Source organism: Sinohyriopsis cumingii, chromosome 10 (assembly GCF_028554795.1).
Source record: "Sinohyriopsis cumingii isolate HCF-2022 chromosome 10, ASM2855479v2, whole genome shotgun sequence".
Taxonomy (NCBI): Eukaryota; Metazoa; Mollusca; class Bivalvia; order Unionida; family Unionidae; genus Sinohyriopsis; species Sinohyriopsis cumingii.
Genome location: NC_142970.1, coordinates 9,279,279 through 9,306,333, shown reverse-complemented (window position 1 = coordinate 9,306,333; position 27,055 = coordinate 9,279,279). Strand labels below are relative to the sequence as shown.

At 35.4% G+C, this 27,055-nt stretch overlaps 1 protein-coding gene across 2 annotated transcripts in view; it reads right to left on the bottom strand.

Annotated features, from left to right (window-relative positions):
• LOC149789582 (retinoic acid receptor beta-like) overlaps positions 1-27,055 on the bottom strand; it is a 127,441-nt gene that overhangs the window by 11,010 nt on the left and 89,376 nt on the right. For both annotated transcript variants that reach the window (XM_089971606.1, XM_089971607.1), the window contains 3 exons: positions 8,869-9,042; positions 7,966-8,170; positions 3,250-3,408 (listed from right to left, as the gene is read on the bottom strand). In XM_089971606.1, the coding sequence (XP_089827732.1) occupies positions 3,250-3,408; positions 7,966-8,170; positions 8,869-9,042 (538 nt within the window). The remainder of the gene's footprint in view (positions 1-3,249; positions 3,409-7,965; positions 8,171-8,868; positions 9,043-27,055) is intronic.

The window sequence follows — 27,055 nt, the reverse complement described above, 5'->3', positions numbered from 1 at the left end:
ACACCAGGCCAACCAGTCCTAACATCTTGACTCATTCTGCCCCAGCACTGTTTCAGTATCTCTGCTGATATGCCTCAGAAGCACAAAGCTGTGTCTAGCTGCTTGTGCCCCATAGTTTTTACCTGTTTGAAAACATCATGCACATGCACTCACTCTTACCTTAATTTCTCTTCTTATATCCAAACAAAATCTACGACATTTTCACCATTTATTTCAAATGAATTTGTCGACACATTGATGTAATTTTTTCCCATTTGTCAAAGTTTTTCACAACTTATTTATACAGTATTTACAAACTTATGTGCAATGTTTATCCGCAAGAACTCCGTCATCATCGCTGTCAGCATCATCATCTTTGGACGATTCAATCTCAGAAACTTCTATGTCCAAATCTAAATCTCACAAAATATCCAACTGCTGAACATATCTTTCCTCAGCTTGCTCAATATTTTCAAGATCGAACCCAAGAAACTCCACATTTTTGCTCTCATCAAAAATCACTCTTCCGTCCACCATCATTTACGAATTTTCATGAACAGAACACGTGTAGTTAAACTGCTCTCAAACTTTAGCCCTTGGCTTCTGAACAATTCAAATTTCCACAAATGAAAGTAAAATCATTTCTGATTGGTTTAATAGTTGTTTAGTTCTTGGAATAAACCATTTCTAACCAATCAGAGATGTTGTATCTAACACACATTCATCACGCCTGGAGATGGGATCGGCCATTGAATGCAGTAAACAATTCACGACTACAGGCAGGATCGGCCAATGAATGCAGAAACCGGATCACGCCTACAGACAGGATCGGGGCCGAATGAGTTAATGCTGAGTGAATAGCAAGGCAACTGTTAGAACCATTTTTGTAAGTCTTTTGTATGACTTGGTTGGGGTTCAAACCCAAGACCTCTGCATCCGAAGCGGACGCTCAAACCACTAGGCCAATGGAGTGCTAGGGTGGGGAGGGGGCAACTGGGCTATTTAATGACTGAATACTCGTTTTATAAGTGTGTTGTCAATAAAGAGCATTTTATAATTAAGTTATTTGCCTTTCTATACAAAATACCTCTATTTTCAAAAACCATTATGTGCACACAAAACCATTGTGTTTTGCACTGCTGCTTTCTGCTATTGCTAATTAACAAATAAGATTCATTACTTAAAAAAATAGACATTTATTTCACGAAACAACCATCAACATTAAAACGTGATATTTTTTTATTGTTTTATAAGTAAATCATTTATTCCATGATTTATTGCAATCATCGCATTGGTGGCCTAGTGGTTAGAGCATCTGCCTCGGATGCGGGTTTTGATACCCAGCCGAGTCATACCAAAGACTTACAAAAATGGTACTAACAGCTGCCTCACTAGGCATTCAGCATGAAGAGGTTAGTTTTAGGACTGGTGTCAGGATAATGTGACTGGGTGGGACATCATGCTACATGTCTGCTGCATGATGCCCCTGTGCTAGCCATCGCTATAAACTGTCAAACTGCAGACATGGGGCTAGCCATCACTATAAACTGTCAAACTGCAGACATCATAGCGACATGACTGAAATAGTGTTAAAGCTATGTTAAAAATCCAACTTACACGCACACACAAACACACATTGCAATAACAGTGAAACTTCTTTTCATCCTTGAGAAAATGTCTCAGTATCATATCTAAATTAACAATAAATTGTGGAACCTGGTTCTCCAAAAATGAACTAGGTATGTGTGTGAAAAAGCTTTTAATTCAACAAGTATTTGTCTCATTTGGTTGCCTTGCCATCTTTGATCCCAAAACTGAACAAGTAGGCATTAAGGCAGTTTCATTATATTACATAATCATATTAATAACAATGTTTGATTGATCAATTTGAATGAGTTGACCTGCTAGCAATTATGCAGGTAGGATTTACACAACTTTTACATTTTCTTTTACTTCACTCCCTTTAATTGATTTGATAAAAATAGACATATTATAGTACAATGCAGGTCTGCTTTTATGTGAGTGCAATAGATACTTTCACATGTAGTAGATCAAAATACATAACCACTAGGCCACAATGTGCTACTGAAGCCATTGTCCATACAGCAGATGTAAGGACAAGCGATCATACGCATTACTTGTTATTCGAACTCGCCTCGCCAATAAAGGTAAGAATAGATGGGTATATTGTAGAATAGATTTGCAAATAATATGTTAATTATATCCAAGTAAAAACAGTACAAACACTTAAAAGATAGTATATGTATATACACAAATCGACTTCCGTGACTTTCAAATTTACAATAGAAAATGACAAAGTTTTTATATTTTATGTTTGTATGACCATAATGAAACAATAGGACCAGTTGATCAAGGGTCTGTGGTCTTCACTTTAGAACATACTGAGATATAATTTTTGTTGCAGAAGAAAACATCAAAGGCCTTCTGAACTCATTTTAAAATGCAAGTGGTGTTTTGTTTTGTTGTGATGACTGCCTTAATAATAAGGAGAAATAATTAACGATAATATTTAAAGATGTCCTGTGAAGGCCTTTGTCCAGTTAGTAATAAACACCAGCAGATATTGTAATGACAATAAGAGAGCTTATGCATCAATCATTGTATTTACTCACCAACAATTAATAATTTTTTAAAAAACAAAAAATGGCAATATGGTATTTACGATCTTTTTTGCATGTGTAAATCTTCGTAGAAATTTTATGTCCGATACTTTGATTTTTCGAAAAATACAAAGTGATATGTATGAAAAAATATGATACATTTAAATAATAATTAATTTAATTACTGGATTGTGTACAAAAAATTAAAAGTAAAATTATAAGGTACAAAAAAAATACATGAAATATGGTGTATGTGTGTGTGTATATATGTATATATATATATATATATATATATATATATATATATATATATATATATATATATATATATATATCACTGGCATGATGATCTAGTCTCTGAAAGTTGCCATATTTTCAATCTATGCACCAGAAGCTACTAAATTAGGACAAGAGTTTGATTTTTGAAACACGTTTAAACTAGATAGATAGAAAGACAGACTGATTGATAGACAGACAGACAGAAAGACAGATAGATAGATGAATAGATATATAACATGTATATGTGCAAATATTCACAGCTAGGAAAAATCAACCTGGTGTGTTGAATTACAACAAAAAAAATCAAAGACAACTGTGACTATATTGACAACTTTGCTTGGTAGTATGACCTCAATATAATGCATCTTACCTTTCACACTAATACTTCTCAAATCTGTTATTTTCATTAATATTTTTGCAAACACTAATGGCTGTTCTTTCCTTCTGGACCGAGCATAATGTTTTAATGCCTCTACTATAGGTTCCTGTAATTCTTCAATCTTGTCAATGCATTCCAAACCAAAACGATCTGAAATTAAGCCAAAGCGAGAATTATAACCTATATCTCCTTGAATAAAAAAAGGACAACTCTGAATATACTTCTCATATCATCATTCTATACCTACCAAATACTTATCATATGATGTCAATATAGTAAAACCAGTATTGAGAGATCACTTCTATCTGTCTTGGGAAACCAGGTTCTCATAACAGATTGGTAGTCTTAGAATTTGTAATGAGACCATTTGTCTATCGAGACCATTTTAGAGAGGGCAGAAGGTGTGGCCTTTCAAGATAGGTTTTCCTGGACAACCATATAATTACATGCATTTTCTATATGTTGCAAATACTTATCATATATGCCATCCATACGTACCAAAACTTATCAGACTCTTCATCTATATTTAGCATATGCTTGTCATATTCTTTGTCTATGACTACTATATACGTGTCCCTATTTATTAACAATATGAAAAGAATTTTATAACTTTTATGTCAGATAGGGGTGTGGACATGTGCTGAGGAATAAATGTTATATATAACTACCTCAAGGCATCCCATATATTTGTTATTCTTTCTAATCTCTATTTCTCCTACAAGTCAATCCATCAAATAGTAAATATTTTGGGATTCTTTACTTTCACAACACACAGAACTTTGAAGTTTTACAACAGGCAGGCTGTAACCTGTATGTTCAGTCAATGCTAAAATGCAAATTTAAACAAAACTGTTGAAAAAATCAGAAGTGAGACTACCATGTCTATTTCAACCAGTAAAAATTGACACTTTTTTTGTCCAACAACAGAATCAGCTGGGTCATGAAGTTGTACTTTGATGTTCCAAACATACAACTTTTTAAAATGTCATTAATGATGGAAAACATGTGCAGCAATAAACTATGAGACACTTAGTTCAGAAATCTCAATAATTACACAACAATCAGTGTATCCCCCAAGGGTGTAAAATTGAGGGTTAAAAAAAAAACTTGGTGTCAGAACTGAAGGTCAAATAAAAATAGTGGGGGTCAAAAATGTACTGACAAATTTTCATTTGACTCGTATGTTTCCAGCTTGAAATAGGATATTGCAACTTGCACAACATACTCTCTCTTTCTCTCTCTCTAAACATATAAATAAACCAACATGCACCATTAACAAGCAAATGCATCGTCCATTCAAAGGTTAATTGTAGCAGATTTTCTTTTAAAGTCATACTTTTAAGTCTCCTTATTATCTTTTCTGAAGCATTATTATAGACCAACACATTACATATAAGCCAATACAAGTAGCCAAAAAAATCTTTTTAACCAAATGGCAGTTAATTTACTACCTTTCATAAAATGTGTACTATCATCAGTTTCATTGTACTTCATCCTAGAACAAATTTATCCAAAAATCAAGGAGGAAAATGATTCGTCTTCTTTCTACTAAGTTACACTTGAACTTAGAAAGATCTTTCTTTTGTTGCAGCAAAGCTAAAAACCATTAAAATTTGCAATTCCCTCTGACTTTGTAATCCAAATAACACATTTTTTTCGGCCAGTTGACTGATTTCTTTGTTGTGAAAGAATGCCTTAGGTCATAATGTGTTCTCCAGCCATCTTGTGGCAAAGAAGGGCAGATTTTTAAAAAATTTTAAAACCTGTCATGAAAGGATTATTCACTTTTGCAGTCTTCACAATCACGCGATTATAAGTCACACCAGTAATCCAAATGGATGTGCTGTATTCCAGTCAAGGGAATTATTGTCTTCATTTTTCATTAAAGTTAGGTCCACAGTTACTCTTCTGTGTTCTGCTTCTTTCACTTTCTTCACTAATGATATTTAGCGCACACTGTTTTAAGTTGGAGATCACTTTATAGTGCAACAAGCATGAAGACCTGACATCTTGCTGAGCTCGATGAAATTGCGTGAAAGCTCGCTAGATATGGGGAAGCTACTCAGTCATTACATTGCCTTATCTCGTCTGGTTACCTGTTTTTTACGCTCCCTGTGTTGCACTCTGCTATATGAATAGAGGAGTGTAACGCAGGGAGCAAACAAAGCAGGGAACCAGTCAATGCCTATGCTCAAAGTATAAACGATATGCCATCCCTCGTCCAAAGCATGGGATATTAAATAAATCCTGATTGCATTATGCGAACCCTTTGCGTCAAAAAAAAAGGCACGGCAACAAAATGTGTGCATCAATTTTCTTCAGCGTCCATCCCTGATGCACAAATGTGCGTAAAGGGAAACACTGACAATGCAATTTTTTAAAAGCTTAGGCTTACTCCACATCCCCCGTTCAAAATGTTGGCTTGACATAAACTGTCCCAATACCTGCATACAAAATCGTGCCAACTGATTCGAAACAATGCTGAATTACCTCTACTTGCATTGGGAAAGGAATGAACATGTTTCCAGATCAACCAAGTAAAATGTAACAATGAAGACCTAATTATCTCCAATAAATAATTTTCCGTCAAATGTATGACAAAATCTTGTGCTCGTTTCAGATACATTTTCACCTCTGTGCAGTTTTCTGCTATTTCCCATTACTTAATTTAAAAAACTAGTGCAAAATCATGTTGTTCATAAGATACACCATGATTTGGAAGATATGTCCAAGAACCACATGATAGATTGAAACTGCAGGAGACTCTTAAAAAATTCTTAAGGCTTATGTTAAAAACTTATAATTTCTGAATCAGTTCCAAGGACAGGCTCTCCTGCCTACTATGGCGGGGTCCCAAAGTTCACAATAATGAAATCTATGATTTTTACTATGTAAAGTTACTGGGCATACATGGAAAGCAACCTAGGTCCCATCTCAAAGGGCATTAGACAAAACAGTGCACAAAATGGTAAACAAACTGATCTTTGTCCATAACTCGAGAAACTTAACATGCAATATAACACTTCATCTTTTGGAAAGCAGAAGGACAAATGTGACTGAAACCTATAATACTGATTCATGACCTTGAAGACAAGACCCTCAATATGGCACACAATACACCATTCTGGGATATCTAATTATGCTAAGTTTCATCCTTCATTAGAACTGGCTCTAAATTATAGTGGAAAATGTAATGGAAAAATTCAACATATAATGTGTGTGTATGATTTGGATTTTTAATGTAGCTTAAAATAATTGTCAGTCATACTGCTAAGATGTCTGCAGTGTGGCAGTTTATTGTGATATCCAGCACTTGGGTTTCATGCTGTAGACATGTAGCATCATGTCCCACCCAGTCACACTATCCTGACATCAGGCCGACTAGTCCTAACACTAACCTCGCAATGCTGAGCATCAAGCAAGGCATATGCTAGTAACATTTTTTAAAGTCTTTGGTATGACTCAGCAGGGTTCATCCTGCGACCTCCTGCATCCGAGGCGGGCACTCTAACCACTAAACCAGATGATTACCTTTTAAGATAAAATCCTTGATGTGGTACAGAACACACTTTATAATCATGACATAAATATATACAAAGATGCATCCCTTTATTGTAAAGAGCTATGAATGTGTGGATTGAAACATAATTGCAATAGAGAACCTAAGACAATGAGTGTTGACTTTGATCAGGAAGAAGCCTAACACCTCTTCTAAAGATTAATTATAAAATGGTACAAAGTTTCAACCCTTAATTAATGTTCTAAACTTATAGAATAATTAGCACTTTACAACTTCAAAATACTGAGCTGTAATCTTGAACTTAAGACAGAACCATAAAGTGGTACCTGACAACTTCAAATGATAATGTCCACGGATAAAATGTTTCATCCAATAATTGTGAAGTTACAGGAAGGGAAAGTAAGATAAGAAAATGTAAAATACTGAACCATGACCATGACCTTGTAGATAGGTCCCCCAATGTGCAACAAAATCCCTAATCTAAGATGGCTTTAAAATTATACAGCTGAATGGAAGTGCTGGAACATAAAATATTGAATCCCAAGACAGGACCAACAATGTGGCAACACACTTCCTAGTGTTGATGTACAAGTATACAAAATTTCATTGCTTGATCTCACACAGATTCAAAGCTATAGAGCAAAACCAAAATGGTGACCTTTACCATCGAGAGGACTCCTAATGTGGTACTTGACACACCTTCTAATGATGATGAACATGTTTGCCAAGTTTCATTCCTCGATCAGAAATGACTTTAATGTTTTACAACAGAAATGCGCATATTATAATAATAATGAGGACTTTGTATAGCGCCTAATCTTTAGAAGCTCTAAGCGCTTTACAACATTAGACAACACCTGTAAGATAAAAAAACATATAATAATAGTATTACAAAAACAAACACCATGAAATTAGAAAAACATAAAAAAAAAAACCATGCTATTATTCCACACTCTCCTCTGAAATAGTAGGAAGCCATCTGCTATTTAGGTTTGAACCCCATAACAACTGGATTAAGAGCCGATCTAAATCATTCAAATCTTTAATCTAGTTGGCTATGCATGTTTTTATAAAACAATGCCAAATTTAAGAAAGGTTTACATGACAACTGAAGTGCTTTATTTTGACTCATTTTGATATAATCAATATGTAAAAAAGAGCAATGTACATAACTGTCATACACCTACCTCCACTTATTAAACAAACAGCAGAGAGAGCTGCAAATTCTGTTTCATCCAGTTCTAAAGAATGAAGAGCACGGGCAAATTCAAAAATAGTGTCTGTTAGTGAGCCAAAACCACCCACTTCTAATTCTTCCTGAGACACTGCAAAGCCACCACCGAATATTAAAGAATCCTTCTCTTGATTATACCGTGAACACAATCTCAAAATCTGAAAAGATATGTGGATTTTGTTGTAACAAAATTTTAAACATTATCAATGTCTATTTAATGACACAAGTACACTGATGAGATTGATGCTCTAATGGCAGAAAAGAATATCCAGGAATTCAGGTTGAGATATTTTCGTTTTTATAACGGCGAAGTGATGAAACCATTATGACAGTCCTGAACAAAAACAAAACTAAATTTTCAAAATGGCTGCTGTGGCGGCTACATTTGCCTGTAAGATCAGTACCATTTTCATGTTTTTGAAGGACCAAATAGACATCATTAGAAGTCTTTTCTGCCTTTACAGCTTCAGTCCATCAAGCATTTGCCTAAATCTGGTTTTCCATTGTTATGTGTTGAAAAATGAAAACTCTAGTTTTCGTATCTTGTATCCTTGATAGCATATTCAAATGAAGTCATAAAATGCATTTAAGACAGCACTGAATTTACAATATATAACTGCAACTGCAGTGAGCTCAACATTATTAATGTAAATGTAGTCAAAATTCATTCCTTATTTCATTTTGTTCAAATAAGATTGAAAATATATAACTATTTGTGATAATGTGATCATCTGATCAAGAACTGCTTATATGGGTTTAACAATTGTCTCCCAGTGTTTTTTTTTTTAAATTGAACATGCTTCAATGCCATGATATTCTCTGTCACATTAGAATAAAATATGAATCATACACTTACCATAATCTCTAAACATGCTGCCTTTAGGAGTGTAATTTGATCTGAGCTTGACAAAGAAAGGAATCCTGGAATTTTCTTGGCAAAATCCACAATTCTGATAATTCCACCTGAAGACAAATCTGTTATCTTTTCCCACAGCAACAATGTTTCTGGTGAAATATCCTTTTTCTCCGTCTGCAAAAACAACAAATGATTAATGACAACTTTTGTTAAGTATTGAGGCCAAGAGCCCATCAACACATGCTCAAGAATTTAGTGCAAATTAATGTTCTTATACCTGAATAGATTCTTAGGAAAAAAGCTTAAACAAACATGGAAATATCAAAGTATTAGGCATAATGATGGTTTAGATGGCTGAAGTGACACAGAGTTGCACAAGATCTTGTAGATGAACATAATTCCTGGAATACTGCTATTCAGTCCCTTTTACAATCCTGCTGAGCAGTTTCTAAGAAGGGTTTTAAAGTGTTGTCTTTATTTAGTCATGGTGGCCATATTTAATTGGTAGACTGGCATCATTACCATAAATTTGACGAAACTTCTTTGCTAGAAAACTGCCAAATCTCGTTAAATTCTGTTGAATGGTGATTGACAAAAAAGTGTTTTTAAAAAATTTATTTAGGTTTTCCTATTTTTATAAATGGCAGCCATATTTATTGTTGGAATGCAATTATATATAGCAAGCCATAATATAAGATACTGAAGCTATACTGGGTGGATAGAATTTCCAGGAATTCAAGGTAAGACCACTTCTTGCTTTTACCTGCAGGGTATTGAAACCATCCTGATAATCAGTAATAACAAGATTTTCAAATAAGTTGCTCTCGTGAATATATTTGTATGTCAGATTGCAACATCTTCATTTAGACAGAGTAGACATAATAAAAGTCATTATGGTCAAAATCTCATAACATAATGATTATCTATTCAGGGGGAGTATGAACAACAAGATTTTCACAATATGGCAATCCATACTGAATGCATAACTGGCACAATTTTCATTTAGGAACAATTAGGTATCATAAGAAGCCTATTGTTGAAAACCCATGTTAATATATCCTTTTGAGTGGAGGTGAGAAAACAATATTTTTAAAGATAGCTACAATGGTGATGAAAACCTCGTGTCAAAATTACTTTCCCAGATAGTAGCAAAAAACAAGATTTTCAAGATGGCCAGATAGTGGACATCAGATCAGAACCATTTTAATTTAGAATCAACAAATCATTACAAGAAGCCTTTAGTAAAAACTGGATAATGATAACAAGATCTTCAAGATAGCCACTGTGGCAGTCATTTTAGACCACAGATTAGCATTACTTTCACTTAGGGGCAAATAGGCGAAATAAAAAGTCTTTTCGTAAAAACACCCATGTCAACATGACTTATCAAGACATGGAGCAGCAACAAGATTTCAAGATGTCTGCCATGTCATCCATTTGACATCAGACTGGCACCATTTCTATGTAGGACCAACCAGACATCATAAGAAATATTTCAGTGAAAATACCATGTTGATAGTACATGTGGCGAAGATGACCACTGTGGCAGTCATATTGGAATTCTTATATGCACCATTTTCATTCAGAACAAACTAGAGATCATAAGTCAAAGATTTTCAAGACAACCATCGTGGTGGCAATATCTGACATTAGAAAAAACACCATCTTGCATTTAGGACCAACCAGACAGTATAATAAGTCTTTTAGTGAAAACCCCATTTTGATATGACCATCCATTCTGGCCACAGTTTTAGCCATACTGAGTGTATGAACAGCACTATTTTCATCCAAGATCAACTAGACCAATGGATGAAACTTTGTAAAGTTACATGACAATCCATCAAGCAGTTTGTTCAAAGTAGCTATAACTTATGCTAACAGATGAAAGATGACAAAAATGAGACAATCCCATATGCACTGAGGTGGCCAAGTAATCTAAAGTGCTTGTCTTCAGAGATCACTGCCTTGTTGCCTCACTATGCATATATTCAATTCAATTCTCTGGCTTGGCCATCATTTATGTGAGCCAACTTGCCTGTCAATCAGTTGTTCTTCCCTGGGTTTTTCCTCCACCAGATATATTGGCTACTATGTATAGCCTATCATGTGCTGAAAACTGGCCTTATGCTCACAACAACAATGATCTCATAGGCTATTCTGTTCTACAACCAGTAGAGCTAAACATTTTAAACTCATATTTGACAGGAAGCTTGCCATCAAATTTTGGTCAAATTCTCTACAGTTATGTTCGAGTGATTTTTGATGTTCTATGTTAGTAATAGAGGCCATATCTAATGGCAGATTGTGGCATCATTTGAACAGATTTATAAGATCTTCATGCCAGTATGCTGTCAAATTTGGACCAGATTCTAATGAGGTTCTGCTCTACAATTATCAAGTATTTCTGCAAGCAGGAATGACATGGTGAAGTTGTATGCATCTACAACGGCATGGAAATTCGATAGGTGGCAACCTGATTATTCTGGGAGATTTCAACTTTCACTTTGACTGTCCCGGAAACTCAAATACATCAATGTTTCCAACCTCAAACAGTCAGTTAACCAACCCACCTATAAACATGGTCACATTTTAGACTGGATTCGTTATAGACCTGATGATAACATTCTACAGTCCTCCCTGGTATCCCATGACCTTGCATAAGATCACCTCTGCATTATATGCCATCTTGACGTATCAGTCCCTAACCTTCCACCTTTATCTGCTACTAAGAGAAATGCCCGTATGATAAATAGAACCAAATTAATGCACGACATTAAAGCTAACCTAACGACTTGCTTACCTCCTACCGCAGAACAACTTGATAACTGTCTGCATTCATTACTTGACAAACATGCCCCCGCTACCAAGTGCAGAGTATCAATTCAAAAGTGTTCTCCATGGTGTAGCAGTGTTAGGGACCAGCTTCGCACTGCTAAAAGAGACCGCGTAAAGCTGAGAGGCTCTGGCTTTCCACCAGACTCACTTTTCATAAGCAAATCTATAAAGTTGCTAAGAAGAATGTCACAAATATAGTCCATGCAGCGAAATCAGCCCACTACACTACTAAGATCATGGAAAGTTCCAGCTGCAAAGAGCTCTTCGAGATTACTAATAAGCAAACGTCAAGGAACAAATCAACACCATTTCCAACTACCTTCTCTCCAGTCGACCTTCCGGACATGTTTGCAAATTTCTTCCATGACAAAGAACAAACCATTAGAGATAAGCTTGACACCACAATTTCAATTGACTCGTCATCACCATACAGTTGGGATAAAGAATTTGAGCGGCAACCATTAGCAGTATTTGAACCTGTCTCTATGGAATTTGTACGCACAACTGTGATGAAGAGTGCACAAAAGTCATGTGAACTTGATCCAATTCCATCATCACTGCTGCTTGAGTGCTTAGATCCAGTATTGCCTTCATTAACTGATGTTATTAGTACCTCTCTCTCATCTGGGGAATTCCCATCATTTTTCAAAACTGCCATTGTAAAGCCTCTGCTGAAGAAACCAACACTAGACCATAACGATTTAAAGAACTACCGCCCAGTTTCTAATCTCCCATTCATTTAAAAAATCTTAGAAACCATTGTTCTATCCCAGCTTGTATCTTATCTAAATTCGAACAGTCTTTTTAGCAATGTACAATCTGCATATCCCCCTTGCCACAGTACTGAAACTACTCTTCTAAAAGGACACAAATTGTATCTGCAAATGAAAAACACTCCAGCCCAGTTGATCTATGTTGTGGTGTTCCACAGGGGTCTGTTCTTGGACCTGTTCTCTTCATTCTGTACACTCGGTCGCTCTCAAGTGCCACATATCATCATCCAGTGTCTCACTAATTGTACGCTGATGACACCCAAATATACAAATCTAGCCACCTAACTGAAGTTGATGCTACCATCCAAGGTGTAGAGAGGTGCATTTCTGATGTGAAATCATAGATGACTTGTAACAAGCTGCAGATGAATGATGATAAAACTGAGGCCATTCTGATCACAACACAAAGACTTTCTCATTCACATCCTTTACCTCAAACAATAAATATCAGCAATGCCAACATTAAATTCACACAATCAGTACGAAACCTAGGTGTTACTCTAGAAACTTCAAAAAGTTCAAAACACAGCTGCTCGGATCATACTTAGAGTACCACGATCGGAGCACACCTCCCCACTGCTCTGTACCCTAAACTGGCTATCCATTCGATCCAGAATCAAACACAAAATTTGTTCTCTGTGCTACATTTCACTGTCTGACTCTAGTCCAACATACCTATCTGACCTCAACCATGTGTACACACCAGCAAGATACTTACGCTCCCCTTCTGACAATCGTATACTCATTATTCCCACTACGAAAACAAAGTCATATGGACAGCGTTCTTTTGCATACCAGGACCCAGCAATGTGGAATGGATTGCCCAATGAACTTAGACACAAAGACACAGTGATCACATTCAAGAGGGCTCTCAAAACTCACTTATTTCGACAGCAAGAACAAACTTAAAGACTTAATAATGTTTCCTACCTGAAATATTCTCAGCATGCTTTTTTTTATTTTTTAATGTTTTTAATTTCATGTTGTTTGTTTTTGTAATAATATTATGTTTCTTATCTTATAGGTGTTATCTAATGTTGTAAAGCACTTAGAGCTTTTAAAGATTAGGCGCTATACAAAGTCCTCATTATTATTATTATTATAGTGGAGAGAATGCTACTTTCCTGAACTGTGACTGAAATTTCCTTACATGTGGTTATTAAGGAAACAACATGCTACCAAAGCAGAAAGCAGACCGAAAAGGTTGCTCCCATGTGCTTGTGAAATGAACTTAAACCATTCCAAATGATACAAACTTTAGCAATTATTAAAACTGAAAACTAATTTTAACAGAGTAGACAACACTGCAGTTTGTACAAGTCAATATTGTAAATGATATCAATTTCTGCAACTCGGTGAATTTTCATGTCACCATCTTAAAATGTAGATAAACTATATTAAAAAAATCAAATACAAATGATTCAACACCAAATGTATCAACATACAGAATGCCAACACAGGTTCAATACAATGATCTGTGCAACTGTAATCTGCCAAGTTCTTCCTGGAGATATGGAAGAGGCTGTTTATGATACAGAACTGAGGAGTTACAGAACTGTTACATGGCATAGGTGAACAAATTTTTTTCAAGATGGCCTTATTGGAAATCAGATTAGCAACATTTTTATTTACAACCAAGTAGACATATATGAAGTCTTTAGTGAAGACCCCAGGTTGATATGACCATCCACTGAGGAGTAGTGACAAGGTTTTCAAGATGGCAGCTGTGGTGGCCATATTAGATACTAGGTAGGCACCATTTTCATTTACGATCAACTAGACGTCATAAGAAGCCTTTTGGTCAAAATTTCATATAAATATGACCTTCCAATCTGGAGGAGTGGTGAAATGTTTTTCAGGATAGCTGCTGTGGCGACTTTATTGAACATCAAAAAAAGCACCAATTTCATTTCGGGCCAACTGGTCCTAGTTAAGTCTTTTACTGAAAACCCCATGTTATTGTGACTGTCCCCTCTCAATGTTTGCAGTAACATAATTCTCAAGGTGGCCACTATGGCATCCACACTTTTGGATTGGCACCATTTTCATTGACAACTAAGAAGATATTACCATAATATGTGTTTTTTATATTTAAGAATGTTGTATACTGTACCATCATTTATTTATGTTGGGCTAAATTTTTGTGGTTTTGTATATTAAAAAAAGCATTTTCATGGGTACTTAAATTCATGCTTTTGCCTGTCAAAATTTGCATATTATTAGGTATTTAATTTCATGGTTTAACCTCTACAAATGCCTAAAATAAAGAAGACAGCAGAATAAAACTATGCTGACACAAAAGGCGGTCACTTTAATGTTTAAAACAATACTACCACCTGTACGAGCACAAATTAAAGACCTGGCAAGTGTGTGTGTGTGTGTGTGTGTGTTTGTGTGAATTGGATTTTTAATGTAGCTTGAACAATTTTTCAGTCATATCGCTACAATGTCTGCAGTGTGACAGTTTATAGTGATGTCTAGCACTGGGGCATCATGTCACAGACATATATCATGATGTCCCACCCAGTCACATTATCCAGACACCAGACAGACCAGTCCTAACACTAGCCTCTTAATGCTGAGCACCAAGCAAGGCTGCTGTAAGTACCATTTTTTAAGTCTTTGGTACAACTCAGCCGGGGATCGAACCCACGACCTACTGCATCCGAGGCGGGCGCTCTAACCACTAGGCCACCAGGACACAGGAGATACTCCATTACCAGCATGTTCATGATGACCATAACACAGCTGTTTTATGAGGTGAATTCACCCTTGTTATGCTAGAAAATCAGCCTACATTTCTAGGTTTTTGATATGAAAGGAAGGATTATCCCCACTCGGCTCTTTGTGCATGCTACAGTCTTAATCTAAGGCACAGATGTTCAGAAAAGAGTATGATTTTGCAGAGTGAATGGGAACTCCAGCTAGAAACCTTCTAGACAGGGCCACCAACTCTAAATCTGGATCCCAAATGAATCCATACTGCCAGAGGTCCCCGTTTCCTACAAGCAGAAGTGAAGGACTTCCTTGGGGAACTGGATCGAATGCCACATTCAGGATTCCCATGAAAGAGAGGCAAAGCTAAGCTTATAAGACATCTTCAGCAGTTTTGCTACACAAGACCGTATTTGTGCCATCCTGTTGAAGGAAACATGAATGCAAATTCATCCCAATGTAACATAATTTTGTGAATGTGTTTTAGTTTTCTTCATGATGGGAACAATCCTGGACAAGTCATTTTCTGACAACATAATGCATCAGCCAGTCATCAAAATACCCGATGATGGGAACCCTTAAAGCATTAAATGAACAACCATTATTTCCTTCCCTGAAAAAAGCCCTGGGAGAGAAAGCTAGGCTGAAAGGAAGAGCCTAAAACTGAAAACCCTCCTCGTCCTGAAAAAAAAATTGCAGGTATTTTCAGTGGGACAGAAAGAGGTGATGTGCAGATAAGCTGCCTAGAGGTGTATGATAGCCCAGTATTGACTGAAAACTAAAATCTCTGTCTGAATGAAGAGGCAAGATCTGCCTATCGTTTAAACTATCAAGACCTGGAGTAGAATCAGGGACTTTGTTTATTACCATCTTTGCTGAGCCATTCCTTATATGGGTATGTGCCACTTTCCTTAATAATTCTAGTTTAGAGTCATTATAGAAGTGGAGAGTCTTGGGAAATGCATCATCCATTAGGCCCAAATTAAATTGGCCTCTGGCACCTACTGGGAAGAGGTGGAATTGGCAATGGTTTGTGTGATCAGGTTGTGCTAACTTAATGGGGATGTGGGACATGTCCCATTAAAATTGCCTTACATGGGATGCTCTCAAATCTATGGTGAAAGGCTTGAGGGACCAAACAGGTGAATGGACTCAATAGTTGGGTGGGATGTCTCAGAAGTTCAGAAACCTAGGTCAGATATGGAAAGTGTAAAACGGGTCGCCGGGTCGCCTTTGGTCAAGGACTTCTTATGCCTGTTATATTGCATCACTGGTCCTATTGTGTATTGATTATCAAATGTGTACAGTTTTCTTACTGTTCTTCAGATTTTATATTCTTGAAAATTTACTATCATACTCCCTGAAAATGTTGAACCAACAACACATCTAAGGTTAAATAGAGACTGTAATCTGTAATGTTGGTCTATTACCTATTCTTAAATTTTAAAAAACTCAACCAATGTATAAATGTTGGGTTACATTTTCATCTCAAACATGGGATGAATATTTAATGAAGATCTGGTTTTATTTGGTGTGTAAATTAGGACAATCTTTGAAACCATTTGTGCAGACTTGTCTAGACTTTAATAGTATACCAGCTTTTCTTCTTAAAATAATTACAATACACCTATGTGACACAAATGAGCAGTTTTTGAAAAAAAATATACTTTTCACATTTTAAACAATTCATAAGAAAGAACTTACCACAATCTCTTTTTCCAAAGTATCATTATGCCGTAAATGCTGAAAGAAACTGTTCAATATTTCAAATCTGATAGACAAAAGCAATTTGAGGTTAAAGTTAGTTCCTTATTAATTTTTTTTGATGAATACATCAAGTAGATTTCTACAATGATTCCAAATTAGAAACATGCTGTTCATCATTTATTATCAGTTACAAATAAATATATGTAAGAGCTATGCTGGGCTACATTTGTAATGCCAGATAATACAACAAGGGAGAGTGAGAGAGAGAACATGCAGTCAACAAGTAAATCATTCCTTGTGCAAATCACATCAGGCTGTGAAAGTTGGCACATTCGGACCAATTTCCTCCAAAACCATCAATACCTTTGTGCTAACAGTGAACAATATACATCAACTAAAGACAAAAAGAGAACAAACTACAACTAGACATCAAACATCAGTCAATGTCTGCTGGTTACAATAAGATGGGCTGAAGAAACAAGTAGATGGCATAGAAAATTTTCATGTCTCACAAGCCAATAACAGCATAAAGCGTGAAACCTGGGAAGGCCTTAGCCTAAAAAAAAAAAACAAGCAAAAAAGCCCACAAAATACAAAACAAAACAAAGACAAAACAACAGTTTGAAGCAAGAAGCTGGCAAAGCAGTGACTACATTATCCATGCAGTTATTTGATTCCATGCAATATAAGTACTGAGTGGCAAACAGACCAAGCCTTGTGAAATAAAGAAATTAATATGCCAAACCCTAACAAGGTTAATGTGAAAAACATGCACTGAAATCGAAATGTGTTATGTTATAGCATAATAGACCCAAGTGAGCATGAGATCACTCACCAAGTTCATATTTGCCTAAAATCCAAATACTAGAGCAGTTGAGCAAGAAATCTGCATCATTTTGAAATATTCTGTAGAATTCATCCAAAGTGTGTGGCATACTAGCACATTGGTTTTGATGCCTGGCTGCATTTCCTCAATGTTTGCAAATTCTGTAAAGGGGTTTTCTCAGGTAAAGTTGTATACATGCTTATCTCTATTTTTACAAAGGCAGCCATACTTTATGGTGAATCAGCATTTTTTTATATCTGTGAAAGCCCTTCAAGCTAAGGAGCTTTCTTTTAAGTTTAGTCAAATTCTGTTAAGCAACTTTTACAAGTAAATGTTTATTTATTGGACCAGCAGCAAGATTTGATTGTTGATTGGCATCATTTGTAAAAACTTCAAAGTTCCCCAAGCCAAAATGCTTTCTTTCAAATTTGGTCAAATTCTGTTAAGTGATTTTTAATTATGAAGTCTTTTTTTATTTTAGTAATGGTGGCTGTATTTTATATCAAATTAACATCTGAAAGTCCTAAATGTCAGAATGTTTTCTGCCAAATTTGGTCAAATTCTGCTTATCAGATGTTGAAAAGAAGCCATTTATAACATGTCTATTTTTAGTAATGGTCGCTTTATTTGATTGATGGGCAGCAAATATTTGTATGAATTTGAAAGAACTTTACTGTATGCTGTTTGTGAAATTCTGTTAAGCAGTGTTTGAGAAATTGTTAAAAGCCTTTTTGTATGGTAACTGGCCATATTTGACAGTGGATTCAGATTTGCAGGATTTGTTTGTTTATTTTTTTTTAATAAAGAAAGAATAGAAAGCCATCTATACTGGGAAGCTTTCTGTCAAACTTGGAAAATGCAATTTAGCTGAGTTTGTTTTGAGAACTTCTCTTCTTTTAGTAATGCTGGCCATATTGGATAGCAGCTTTGTCTTATTTGCATAAATTGGAAAGCCATCAATGCCATTATGCTTTCTGTCAAAGTGATTAAAATCTTGCATTTCCTGGAGACCATAAAAAGGTTTTCATGTTTAACAGTAGTCCTATCTAAACAAATCTTTGAAGACCTTGATGCCTAAATACTCCTGATAATATTACGTAAAAGCATTTATGAGATGATGCAAAAAGCAACTGCAATGAACAATGCTCATCAAATGGACCATACTACAGTGTGACCCTGCTATAGCGCGCTCTGTTATAACATGAATTCGGACATAACACAGTTGTGGCGTGGCTCCCGAAATTTCATATACATGTATTTTTCTTGTGCACAAAAGAGTTCTTTCTTAAAAGTACGGGGAAAAAATGTAAAAAAATTTTTTTATTATTCTGGGGAAGAGATCGGATATGAATAATACAAGATGATCATGGCTTGGCTCCTGAAATTTTATATGTATTTTTCTTGTACATGAAAAAGTATTTTTTTCTTCTTAAAAGTACGGGAAAAATGCATCAAAAGTTTATTCTGGGATCGTGTAGGTCTTTGCCAATTTCGCAAACCTTGATTGTTTTTCCTTATTGGCTGCAAAACATACCATGTCTTGTTTTTTTTATTGGCGACATTGTTGGCTGTTTCAATTTTTATATACAACCATTGGTTTTTAGTGCAGAAATTCAGAGGCCCCATGAAAGGAAGCCACAAACTGGAGATAAAATGCACTGAAATGTATCTATTGTTACATAAACAAATTCTTTGTCTGTACTGACAAACCATCTAAACAGTGCATTGTTATATCATAATCCACTTATCTTAACATCTAGCATGAGTTCTGTGTGTTGTGAAATATCTGCATTTTGTTGTTCTGGTAACGGAGACCAACCGGATGAGGCATTGTCTCATAATCTATCTTTCATTGGATTTTCGGCCGCTCGGTAGTGATTAATACATTTACAAAGACTAATATCTGTACGTGGATGGTAAGTAAAATACCTTTTCTTTTCACTTAGAATTAAATCCTTCAGCACACTCACATTTTCTGTAATAATCCCTGTCATCAGAACAACTGTGTGTCTATCGTCCGTTGACCCTTTCATAATTTTCAAATGCATGGTTTATTCATTAGGCATGGAATGACAGTAACTAGAATAGTCCAAACGATGGCCAATTCCTTTTTAAAAGTGCACCCAGATAAAATAGTTTGCTGAAATTTCAAAGGAAACAGATTATCTTTGAAGCACAGACTGTTATGAAAACATACTCAGCAAATGGAAAAAAAAACAGTCTCAATCATGCAATACAATTATTTGATGTTGCTGCCACAAAAAGAAATGGGCATTTGTTTGGTTCTCCAAAGCTGTCCTTTAGCAGTGACTTCAATAGCACGTGCACCCTTCATCAAAGAAAACTGACTACAATCTATCAATAACAGCAAAGAACTTTTCTTCAAAGGAAGTCAGTACCAAACTTATATAAAAGTGATGGAATCTAATGGATTTTTGCATTTTCCAATGTGACTGGAACACATTAACTGTGCTGTGAAAGTTTCCTTTCTGTAGGGAAAAAGTTTATGCTTACGAACACTACCAACGGCGGCTTGAAACGCAAACTAACTTTTACCGACTTGGAACGTACTGAAAAGTAAATGTGCTTCGTCATTCGTTACGTGATTGTGCTATGTTTTTCCACCGAATTCAGACCAATATGACCAGTTACAAAATTACTTAATATTTTAAAGCAGTTTGTGTGCATATTTTCGATGGAATCACTTGTATTGTGGATTCAATGTATATGATGAGGTTAACAGGTGAGTACATGGTGTTGATACTCTATTCATGCTATACATTAGACATATATATAAACAGGATTCACCTATATGTACCAATTCATGGTTCTCTAAACAAATTAAACTATTATATATCTTCTCTGTTTTCACTACAGGTGTATTCTCATTTAATATGCATCAAATTAAGATGGTAACTGTGCCAATGAAGCACGTATTTTACCACCCAAATTTATTATCTACACCCCCACAATTTTTTTTGGGGGGGGTACACTTTCTACAGCTAACTGACCTGGTTGCTTATAACACGGTTCGGTCTATAATGCGGTCGGGTTCTATAGCTCCCAGCTACTGTGTTATAGTGGGGTCACACTGTACAAACTCAAACTTATATAGCCAGATAAGCAATTAAAAGCTTTGCAAACAAAAAGGTATGAATTCAAGAGCAGTATGATTTGAATTAATGTAAGGTAAATGGTAAAAAAGCTACAAAATCAATAATGAAATTGTCACCATTAATGTATTTTATGTTCTCATAACGGGTTTTACTATACATTGTAATTTGTTTCTTCCCCTTCAAGTTTCAATTAAGACAAGATTTAAGACTCTTTACATCTTTAAAACATAAAGAAGTATCTTAATGCATCTGCACAAAGATGAATCCAACAGGAATATATCTGGAGTATCCCACATTTACCAACTGGTATGGAGGGCTGATGCTGAGGCCATGAGAATTTTGGAGACTTGCAGAAAGATATGACATGATGTGCAATTCTGGCTGGTGTGAGCAGGATCTGAAAACTCTACACATTAGTTTTAGTCTAAGCCATTGAGTGGAGGAAGGAAGGAAATATCCTATTCTTTAAGATGCACCAACAAAGTTACATTACTGAGGTTGAAATAATTTAGTTTGGTGTTTTACAATACGGCAATGTGAATTAAGACACAAAGCACATGGTCACAGTAAGGTAGCCAATCAGGTTTGATCAAATGGTAGGAATTGAACAATCCAATATGCTAATCACTGTGGATCTTGGGTTGAAATCAAGTTTTTTTTATTAGATGTAATAGGACTGAAGATACAAAGGTTGTAACATAAAAATACTAATAAATAAATTCACCACTTTTGAGTAAATATTAGGTCACAGAAACCTAGTTTTGGTATAGCCAAGTTATTCTTGCTGAGGTGCAAATAAATAATAATTTTCTTGAGTGAATAGATAACTGAAAATACTAAGGTCATTAAATACTAAGGTTATTTAATACTGAAATTAGATCACAATAGCCAGTCTTGGTTTAAAGGGTTATTCAGCATGAGATGCATCCATTATGGGTTTTTATGTCAGACAAAAGACGGTCTAAGATATTAGGAGACCAACAAATGAACAGCTATAAAAAAAAACACTTTCCTGAGCATAATATGTGATCAAGTCTGGGTATGGTTGGGTTCAAGATAATGTGGGCATAATGAACAAATGGTCAAAATAAAATAGTCATTCAAGCACAAAATTAGGTCACATCTTTCTTTCGTATGGCTGAGTAACCCATATTTACATGTTTAGATCAGATAGGGTTCAAGATACTGAGAGTGTAGTGTAATCACGGAAGAGCTGGAAAAATTAATTTTTTTAAATAGTAAATACAGTGGTCCCCCTCATGAACGCCCCCTACCCTGACCAGCAGCCACCCACTCTTTATGTCCAGAATCCCTTGGCATCAAGAAGTTTGTGTTCAAAAGTACCCCTCAAGAAAGGCCACGCCTCTAATGCAACCAGAAGACAACATATTAGTGCAAAAATTTACAACTTAACCCTTACAAGCAGCCACATTTTATTTTATTATTTGTCCAGAACCAATATTTAATTACAGTAATGTAAGTAATACAATTATCTTTCCTGATGTATGTTTCCAGATATCAGGTTCTCTAAAGTGAAAGTATTGTTGGCAAAAGTACATGTATTACAAAGGTTATTATTTTATCATTAATGTCAACGTTTAAAGGAAATGGGGTCAGCAATGTTTTGCTAGTGCTTTGGGCTTCACAGAGCTGATATTTTAAATAATAACTGACAATTATGACTGGACATGCTTGTCAAGTTCATAACATGGTCAGATAGGCTAAAGTTTGTGGATAGAAAACAGGGTACCAGACAAAGACCAAAAAATCATGTGACAGTAATGGATCACTTCCTTCAGAACAAGGCATTTCATTTACACAAGTTTTGCCTGCAAAATTAAATTGCAGTACTGTACAATTAGCAGCATAGGAAAAAATGGCTGCAAAACTATAACATGTCATCACATAAACGAAGAAATAATACTTTAGAATAAGAAGTAAAAGTTATTCGACTTGACAACAATTTGGAGAGTTCACTTGCCAAAACCTTCTGTCCGGAGTCTCAAATAAGCAAGATCATAAAAGATAAGGAAAATATTCTGTAGCATTGGGAAACTGAAGTAAATGGAAAGAAGATTACTTAAATATGAAACAATGTATTTACCAAGATTTAAGTAATGTTTCTGAATGGTTTTGTAATGCGCATGCCAAAAATACTCCATTCACATTTCAAGCCTAAGAATAAGAACTACTAATTTATGTTACCTTTAAATAACTTGCTTTTTTTTTTTTTTTGACAAGAACATTTTAATAATTAATGCTACTTTTAAATGAAGATATTAGCTGCTTTAAGTTATATGTAGCTTCCCACTATATACACACATACATACACATCTCACAAATACAGTCCCCCTCTGGAAAGGTGACCTGTCATATAAGGCCATATTTTTTTGGTACAGAAGGGGTGGTTGTAACAGAGGGGGATCACTATAATGCTTCTCATAAAAACTTAACCTATCACATAAATGTTAGGAAGAAGCTCTGCTACCTCTTGAATTGAGCAATCATGTAAAGACAAAAATATTACCTTTACTGTCTATATTCCACACGGATGAAGGGAAGAAAGTTCTCCCAACCCTACCTCTCACTTCCCCTCACCACCACTAAGTGGATATGATAGTTTACCATTTTTAGCTTGGGTGATGGCTCCATGTTTCCATTAGGAGAATAGTAATAGGAGGCAATGCTGATAATCCTACTTGTACCTTCATTACCTTGGAGGGAATTGGGATTCCTTCCTCTATTAGGCTAAACCACACGCCTAATATCAGATCAGCACAACTAATTGTCACACAAGTCATGACAACAGTATTCATGGTAGAGAAAAGAAAGCAAACAACCTTTTTCAAGCAAATAAAATCACCATGGTCACTGTTCTATGCCAAGAACAAGGCTGCTGAGGTAGCAATCAGATTTTTTCTAAAATTCCTGCCTTCTTCAGATTAGTTGGCAACTCTATCATGGAATGGGTACCAAAACAGGAGATCAAATATGCTGCATGAAAATCAAATCCAAAGCCTCTCTGAAATAGCTTGGAGTGCCCACTTATCTGCAGGTGGTCAGTGTGGCATGTAAATGTTGACTGTTATGAGATTTGGGAAGATGAAACCCTATCTCCTTTCTTCCTTATTAAAACCGCCTCCTGAATTGAACTTGCTTCTACCTGAAGTTGAACTGATGAAATTGTAGCGTTGCAGCATTATATGGCTTCTTATCCTCTTACCAGTCTCCTCTTATCCTCTCACTATGGCTATGAATAGTTTGGCATGAAAGCAAGTGCAGGTGGAATTTCTAGTTTAAGAGGCAACTTTTCCAGCTAACACCATTTATATGCCAAAAGATGCCTACTGAAGGACCTAGGCACGATTCAGCTTAAAAGCATACAAGTATATGCAAATGTCTAGTCTTACAAAACCCAGGTTAGCCAAAGCTATCAGGGCATGAACCATCATTAGATGTGCAAACCTGTTAATCACCTTCACAGAAGCTGCCAGAATTATATTTAATAGGACAGTTCCCCCACCCCTTGTCACCAGCATAATGCGGAGTAGGAAAATGATTGGGGTGGGAATGGCGATAGCTCAAGATTTAGACTTCAATATGTCTTTCTTCCTGCTCCACTCTATTAGAACTCTGCTGAAATCAAAATCCCACATTAAGTCCTTTAATATGTTGATTGTTTCTTTGTGTAATCTTTTTCATCATCTGTTAATGAATATTGGTCCGTGACAAAACCATTCTTTCAATCTGCTGTCTGAAGGGGCATATGTAGCTAGCATAGCCAGCTTGAATAAGTATGGAAATTATTCTTCATGATGCTTGTTATGCACAATTTTCAAGAGCTCACAGGTATTATCTTTTGGATGCTTCACTAAAATAAACTCTGCTAAAGTTTGATTTCATGAAATCGTACTCTACTGTCTAATATGTCAGACATTTTATCTGTCTCACAATGCTGCATTAGGGTTGTGGGCCCATCAATGCCATAGTTAGCTTGCTCAGATATTTTGGTCAAATAAATATTCATACTTCATTTCATTTTTGTTCCTTTTAATTCAATTTGTCTTAACCGTTATAGGGCTCTTTAATTTTGAAGCACATGATTTTGCAAGGTTTAACTTTTTGAGAAAAGAAATGAAATGAAACTTGCATTTTACTTTTAAATTGCCTGTATTTTAATTAGGCTTTGTATTCTGCTTGTTTTACACCTAACTATGAAATACCACAGAATGGGGGTAATCAGCATGCGGTCTATTTTTGTCAATCGGCATGGACATTGCACTTATATTAAACACCATTTTCGGGCTCAAAATTATGAGCTGGTATCTCCATTAACACTTTCTCCAGCTCCAATAATCAGATATACTTCATAACAAATGAAACTGTCACTTGATGACGAACCATACTGGGATACAGCCATGTTTTTTTCAGGTAGCCATATTTCAAACATGCATTTGTAAAACCACCTTGATACAGGGCTTTAACTACAGCGCAATACTTATTATAGGGCTCAATGTGCCAATCAAATTTAGTTTGATAAGCATTCATGTCAAGCTGAAGAATCCAGAAGTGTATATAGCTGCACACCTGATAAAATTACTGATGTTGCTGGGGTGACTTATGGGTTAACAGTTAAACAAAATAATCTGTGCAAAGAAATTTTCATACGGATGACATTAAACTTATCTGCAGGAGTTCTCTTGCATCACTGCTCTCCAAAAGCTCAAATTCAAACAAATCTTGCACGACTTGCACAACTGTACACCATAACAGCATCTCTGAATCTTGGCAATGTGGGCCATGGACTCATCCCAAACCAAAATGCATGCTTACCACAAGCTTGCAGCAAGCTTGCGACAAGCTAGTTGAAGTTGCACAAGCTAGTAAAGGTGCTTGCACAAGCTTGCAAAAGGAATTTCTCCAAGTCTGCAAGCTTGCAAAATCTAAAATTCAAGCTTGCAACAAAAGGAATTTCTCTCATTAAGTCTGCAAGATTGTAAAATCGAAAATTCTACATAAACCTGCATGTAAGCCTGCAGTATAATTTAATCAGTCATGAAAGTTGAAAGTTGGCAGCTAGCTATATATCCTGCATGAGATCATGCAGTACCTGTTGAAATGTTGAATATACATTTTGACTATATATCATGTGCAGCAAGAAACAAGTCAAATTTAAATGTTATTTTGTTTTTAATTCATAGCATCTGATAATGCACTCTAGTTAAATATATGTATATATATTTTCAATTCTTGCATAAGTGCTAAACAGTTGTACTTAGCTGCTGCTACATACATAAAATGTATTATTCCAACATTTCTCTGAACTTAAATAGGAACAATATTAACATATATTTCAAATTAAACTGATTTCTTGTCCTTGTTTAATATAAAATGTAACATATTTCTACAAATATCGTTTTTTTTTTACAATTAAATGATATATTTTATTTAAAATATCAGCCAGGTTAAATAAACAATTGAGCTTTTTGCATATAAAAGAAATTCTTTAAAAGATTGTACACTGAATTGGCTATTTTGTCAGTGAGTGACATGGATTATAATCATAAAATAACTATTGGTTGTCTTCCGTTTATGTTCCTAAAAATACAAATATTTCAATCTACAGGTAAAACAGTTTTAAAATATACAAAAACTTGTCCTTATAAATACACATAACCAGTATATTATCAAAGTCATCCCAGACAATGTTTACTATAGAACTAATTCAACCACTTTCCACAGTATTAGGTCTTAGTATGATACAGCTCTTATCTTTTAAAAAATTAATAAATAAACCCATACCAACAATGTTTTCAAGAGGTATGGCTACAAAATGATCAGACAATTTCCCAGTATAAATGTGAATCAAACATGCATGAACCAATGTGTTTCATCTACAAATGCACATTTTTCATATTTTGTGAATTTATTTACAATTGCAAAGAATGAAGGAGTGCATCTGCAGTCATTTATCGAGCAGCTGCACAGTGGATAACTTTAACGTAGAACAGATATGGAAGACTGAATAAAGAATTCCATTTAGTAAAATCCTGTAAAATAGATAGTAATTGCTGATTGCAAAGTTATTTACAGTTATCTTAATACAGCAAGATATTTGATGTCAAGTACTTGTAAATGCTATGTATCGACTGCACCATCAAATATTGTCTCAGTGACTCTTGTAATATTAACTTCTGGCATTAAGTTTTTGAAAG